At 48.6% G+C, this 6,132-nt stretch overlaps 1 protein-coding gene across 1 annotated transcript; it reads right to left on the bottom strand.

Annotated features, from left to right (window-relative positions):
• Positions 1-1,200: 1,200 nt before the first annotated feature.
• On the bottom strand, positions 1,201-4,298 carry LOC120665171. The gene is made up of 2 exons (XM_039944631.1): positions 4,107-4,298; positions 1,201-3,217 (listed from the first exon to the last, which is right to left on the bottom strand). The coding sequence occupies exon 2, from the start codon at positions 3,048-3,050 to the stop codon at positions 1,332-1,334; it is 1,719 nt and encodes a 572-aa protein (XP_039800565.1). The 5' UTR covers positions 3,051-3,217; positions 4,107-4,298; the 3' UTR covers positions 1,201-1,331.
• Between the last annotated feature and the right edge of the window lie 1,834 nt (positions 4,299-6,132).

Below are 6,132 nucleotides of genomic sequence, written 5' to 3'. Positions count from 1 at the left end.
GATCCCGAGACCGACCGGCTGCGGCATATATAGAGGTTTGAAAGTTTGACCGTTGACCGGTCAGCGCCCGGAGGGAGGGAGGTGTCTCTGACCGGCGGCTGCGGTGCGAGGCCGCGGCCGCACTTTTCCCCGCTCGCCGATCCACACCCACCAATAGGAGCGCGCCCCTCCGGCCACCGCCGGTGGCCGGTGGCCGGGAAGCGGGGTGCGGGCCCGGCCGCGCTGGGGCAGTGGCGTCCGGGGATGGTTTCTTTGACCTGTTCCGACGGACGGGATTGCCCCCCCCCCCCCCCCCCCCCGCCCGGCATGATGACGCCGCGATTGGGATTACTGAAATCCCAATTCCCAAGAAAGCCGGTCAAGGCCGTAGGGGGGGAGCGTGCGTTCCGTTCGTGGCAGCAGCAGCAGCAAAACTTTCTGAGAAGTTGCCGGACAAGTGGAAGCCGAGAGGCACGTGTGAGCTGTTCTCCACGCACGGTTCCTTGCCGAGCAGGGGGGAATGGGGAGAGGCCGAGAGGGGACCCTGCGTTTTCTTGTCAGCGGAAGGGTTGAACAGAGAACCGGTCGTCGTGGTTGCATTTGTGTTGTCTTTATACTGGTAATAATGCACTCTGCAAACAAATGTTCTGCACAGACATAAGTACCTTTCATTGACTTGGGAGGGCACCGCAACCCATCAAACGTTTGCCTCTGAAAAAAAGAATGCAGCAACATCGGATGACGAGGCGGATGCTGAAGTCGTCGAGCATATCCTGGCATCTCGATCCCGTGCATCTCTAGATGTGGGGTCTCCTGTTGAACAAGGAATTGAAACTGCACGCTCAGTTTTGTGATTGGCGAAGAAGAGATAGGGATACCGCGAGAGGAGAGGAGAGATGCATCGCTTCGTCGTGATAAAAAGTTTGAAGGAGATGACCGCGACACAGGAGGGAGGAGGGCAGTGGAGAACTGGAGGTGAAGCTATCTAAGAATCTTAAAAAGTTTCGTAATGGAAATACAGGGAATGAATGTGCATCTGAGTGAAGGCCAGAGACAACGAGAGCAGATGCTGTTGCCAGCTTGCCATTGCAAGAAATGGGCAGATTATCAGCAGCAGCTCATTATGTTAGCCATGACTAAAAGCAACCGATACTTAACTGAACTGGAAAAGGAGAGACCTCCACGACCATCCACAAATTGAACTCAAAAGCACGCGTAATATGCTGAGATATAACAGCACTTAAGATAGGAGAATAAATGGATACTCTATACATTTTGTATGAAACAGTAACCGCACAGAAAATTTCATACACACAAGATATAGTATTTTTTTACAAAAAGATATACATGTATCATCTCATTGGGCTGGTAGCTCCTTCATTGGATGCCCCCATGTCATGACGCGGTCCAGCATCTCTGTGGAGAACGGATGGGGTTGGTGCCTTCATCGCCCTATCGCTTGTTGGTGAACCACCCTGAGGTGTGGAGCCAGATGACCTGCGTGGAGCTGATGGGCTCTCCAGGATGAAGATCGACGGACTAGCATTGCCACTCCTGTAAGGCGAACTCGGATGGGACCTGAACAAGGGCGAACCATCTTCACGTCGCAACGGGGACATTATGCGCGGACTTTCCTCTGTCACTTGCCCTCTGTGTGACCTGTCCTCTGTAATATCGTAGTGATCAGCGGTTCTGACCTCCTGGGCAAGGGAACATGAGCAGCAGAACAACCACTGGAAACAATCTGTGGCATCAGGATTGCGGCAGCAGAAGGTATTTTCGGGCAGGTTGAATCTCTTCCTCATTTGTATTCTCCAAAAGCCACCATACAGTAAACCGAAGAAGCATAGGAAAAGACCAGTGAGCCCCAATGCCGATTGAAGGGAGGGGTTGTTAATGTTGCCAGCTGCCAGGGTGAAGATAAAAAATGGTGCTAGGCAAAAGAGCAGAAACGTCGCGATATGGACATACATGTTGCCAAAGCCAAGCCTCTGCATGTTCCAGCCAAAGACACAGCAGCTGCAGAAAAGTGACAAATATGCAAGAGATATCTGGTCCCAGAAATCCAGTATCCCGCCAACCCACTCAGGCCTACTCTCCACGAAACGACGTTCTTCAGTATGGATGAAAGAGTATCTCCTCTCAAATGACATAAATCGTGAAGTTGGCCTGCCGCTCTCAGTTGAGGTGACTTCAATTTGTGCTTCTTGATCAATGTCCGCCTGTTCTGTGTCATAATCCTTCCCAAGTGGGCTGATGATATTATAAAGGCCAGCGAATGCTGCAGCCCCAATTGCAACAGATATAGTCAAGCCAACACCAATAGGAGGCCGTTCAGATCTGCGGTATCCCAGGTTTAGACCGCAAAGGGCATACTGAGCAAAGCAATTCAAATTAAGAAGGATTACAACAACCATCATGTGCATCCACTCATTAGGCTTATATGCTCCATTTTTGCAATATATCTTCCTAAGCCTTAGAATGTCCTGTTGCTCCCATCGACACAGAAGCACAAAGTTGTAGATCCGTTGTGGGTGCTGATACAGACACATGAGTGTGAACAATGCATTCAGAATTTGGTTGTTCACTTCAAACCAGGTGTCTCTTTGCGATTTTTTTGGCAAAGCATGATTTAGCATTCCACTCATAACAAGGAAGAGAATTGCTCCCGACACAGCAACACAAGCAATCCAAACGAAAAGGGCCATGTTCATAGGCTCCTTTATCCAATCCTTGGCCATCATCCAAAGATGGCCCCAATTAATCTTCCTGAGAAATTGGAAATGATCATGACTACCATGGTTATCAGAATGGACGGAACGTGAGAACTCATCACGTTGAAGCGCGAGCTGTTGAAACCTGAACGAAGGGGAGGGGCCAAGCTTCTTTAATCTGGGGCCACTCGAAAGGCTATTCCAGAAGTTCCTAAATCCACTCCACCGCTTTCTCCGTTGTGAAACACCTTGAGTAGCAAGGGTGTTCAGGCTTGTTGCCCCAGGAACATCATCCGAAGCTGTTGGTTCGACTTGTCGAGTGTCAGCTTTCAGATTTCCATTACCATTGGAGGCCATATCGGTCAGGTGGAGTCTCAGATTATATAATAGAATCCAACCACTTTCCACTAGGCAAGGCACCCTATTTAACACTCAAGACTCGAAGTGCCATTTACTGCAGGAATGACTGCTCTCTTATATGCATACAGAAAAGTTTGCACGCACATACGCTTGCCTAACAATTTCTGCAAAAACAAGAACCAGTCCAAAAGAAAGGAAAATGATGTTACTAAATTTAGACACAGAAAGGCATTGAACAAAATGATGTTACTAAATTTAGACACAGAAAGGCATTGAACTAACATGTAGGAACGGTTTCAAAGTAAGAGTTTATTTTGTTGAAATGACAGGACTAAGGAACAAGGAATGATAAAGTTTCTGAGGCAACAAAAGAGGCATTCCATATCATGTATGAAACCTTGTGAAAAGAAATAAAGGAACAATGTAAAACCTAAGACAAACTTAAATGAATTAAAGCACAGGTCTAATGTACAATCTAAAACAGTTCTCCTTCAGGAGCTGCACCATTTATTTTTGTTGGGTGCTAACTTATCCTTTGTAAAGGTAGAAGCATGAATTAGTTTCACAGAATGCCCCACCATTATGCAGTTCCAACATTTCAGCTATCCCGCCAATTATGCTTCTGATAACTTCTGCCCAAACCTCTTTACTACAGAAACTCCGGCCGGTTATATGAGTCAAGCACAGGTGAATAAGGCTGCAAATGCTTTCACAGTCATCTAGAGAAAGAATCCACCCATCTAAGAACCCACGCTGGTTCCCCAACAGATTCACGTACTAGCCTGATGTTAAGATACGTACTAAAATGATGGGCGGAACCAGCAAACGGCTAGACATATATCCACTAAACTGACCTATCGCTAACAGCAGAGTAGTACCCGTGAGAATTCCCGCTGGGGCACGGGCAGACAGCGGAGGCAGCCGAAGTAAACAGCGCGCTAAACCATACGGGGGGCGGGGGAGAGTACGAGAGATCCACCCATAGTCCGGGAGGAGCTAGGCAGCAAGCAGCGAGCGAAGGCAAGGAGGGAAGGAGGGCGGGGGAGCGCTCACCTGCAGGCCCGCCGGGACGCGGAAGCGAAGGCCGGGATTCGTGCCTCGCCCCAGCCGCCGCCGCCGCCGCCGCTCCGGATTGCGAGGCGCGAGGGGCGGATTGGGGGAGGAGGGAAAGGAGAGGTTGCAGGCTTGCAGCCACCGCGGAGGCGGAGGCATTCATTGGGGGCACCGGTCGCGAACAGGGTGTCCAGTCAACGTGGCTGCGGGGATAGTCAGATTCCGCCGCCTCCCCCACTCGGTTAACGGACACGCCCGGTCGCTCGCCCGCCCTGCCTGTCTGACCCGACTCATCCGCCCGCCAGGCCACGGCCCACGGGCTGCGTCGGGGCCAGCGGGGTAAAGGCCCAACGCGCCTGCCGTCGGGGTAACGTAACGGCGCAGGAAGAAAGCGCGCGCCTGCCAGTTTCCGTTCCGTTGCCGCAGGCGGTAGCCGGGACGGAACGGAACGTCGCAGCCGCCGAGCCGCGGGCTTCCGGCGCGCGCATCGTCTAGAACATATCTTCTTCGTCGTCTTGTTTGACGAACGGCAGCGTTCCTGCCCGTGATCTCAGTGCAAGAACTCCAGAACTCGCCACTTTGTTCGTGTCCACTAGCTGCTCCGCGCCAGGACGTACGCCCGTGTGGGTATGGCCTGTTTGGGACCGCGACATGCAAAATCGCGATGCGTTTAAACGAAACGTGGTCCTTCCCTCGCTTCTCGCTCCTCGCGGCGCGCAGTTCATTTTTCCGCTTTTTTATCCGCACGCGACTGTCGAACGCGCGTTGGCCGCAACCCGTTTGGCAGGATTTTTCTGCGTTTCCCGCTCAAAAGAGTCGCACCCGGTCCCAAACAGGGCATATAGCGATGCCTGGACAAGCTGGCAAGCCGCTACCGCAGCAGCTCCACCGCCTCTAGCCGCATCCGCGCATGCAGCGGAGGAGCTGGAGGGCGGCAATAAATCGGGATCCTATGCTAAACTGTAAAACGAGATATGATAGACTAGCGAAATAGCATGCACGATTGTGTAAAAATGAATCGGCAACTGGCAAGACTCGAGAGAAACTGGGCAAGGTAGTAGACGGTCAGCATTTTGTTTAGAGACGTACGTCTAGCGTCTATCAATTACATTTGAACCGGTCCGTTAGTAACACAACAATAACCACTTATTAATTGTTAGACTAATAGATTTTATTATGATGAGCTGCGGAAAAAATTCGGAGCCCAACAAATGAGAGCCATGTGCGGCCGCAAGGGCAGCACGCCCGTGCGCCCGGCCCTATTTTAAAGTCATTTCGAGACAACCGATACTTAAATCGCTCAAATAGCTACCTTAGACGGACACAGCCATTAGAAGAAGAAACTGAAACTCGATGGAAAGTCATTTCGTAACTAAGGCAAAATTTAACTAGAAGACAGCTGAAAGTTATTTCTTTTAACTTCATCGATTTTGGCTTCACAAAAAAACTGTTTCGGAAAAAAAAAAGCACTCTCTAACGCATCTATCTTGATAAAGCTATTTCAATATTTACATGGCAACTCTAGTTTTTCTTTAAAATAAGATATATTAATAACCAATTTGATGGATTTTGAATAGATAAATATAAGCAAAATTAATAGATAATCCCTCTGTCCCAAAATAAATGTTGATTTAGCATTCAAATTTTGTTCCATAAGTATTATTTTAGCTTGTAATGAGATCCATCTAATTAAACTAATACCAAGTATCAAGAAAATATTGTATAGAAAAATATATAGAACCAATCAAATATTTAGTAGATGTTACTTTTCTAGTTCCAATGCATATATATTGATTGAGGATCCAAAAAATTAATAAATAACATAATTTTCAATCACAATTGCTAAGCAATTAGTGATAACAAAGTCATTTCTTAGGATGAGTAATATATCTGATTTTTTAAACAACACTTATTATACAGAATTGGAACCAATAAGACAGTTAATTATCTTTTGCAATCAAGCGACAGGCTAGATCCAGCAGCATGCTAGAGAGGCAATCAGGCGATGCGGAAGACCATGCATCAA

This window comes from Panicum virgatum, chromosome 3N (assembly GCF_016808335.1).
Source record: "Panicum virgatum strain AP13 chromosome 3N, P.virgatum_v5, whole genome shotgun sequence".
Classification (NCBI taxonomy): Eukaryota; Viridiplantae; Streptophyta; class Magnoliopsida; order Poales; family Poaceae; genus Panicum; species Panicum virgatum.
Note: the sequence above shows the minus strand (reverse complement) of the source record. Positions and strands in the feature narration are given on the sequence as shown.

Excerpts from the sequence above, each read along its gene's own strand:
- LOC120665171 (XM_039944631.1), bottom strand. The coding sequence starts at position 3,050 with ATGGCCTCCAATGGTAATGGAAATCTGAAAGCTGACACTCGACAAGTC.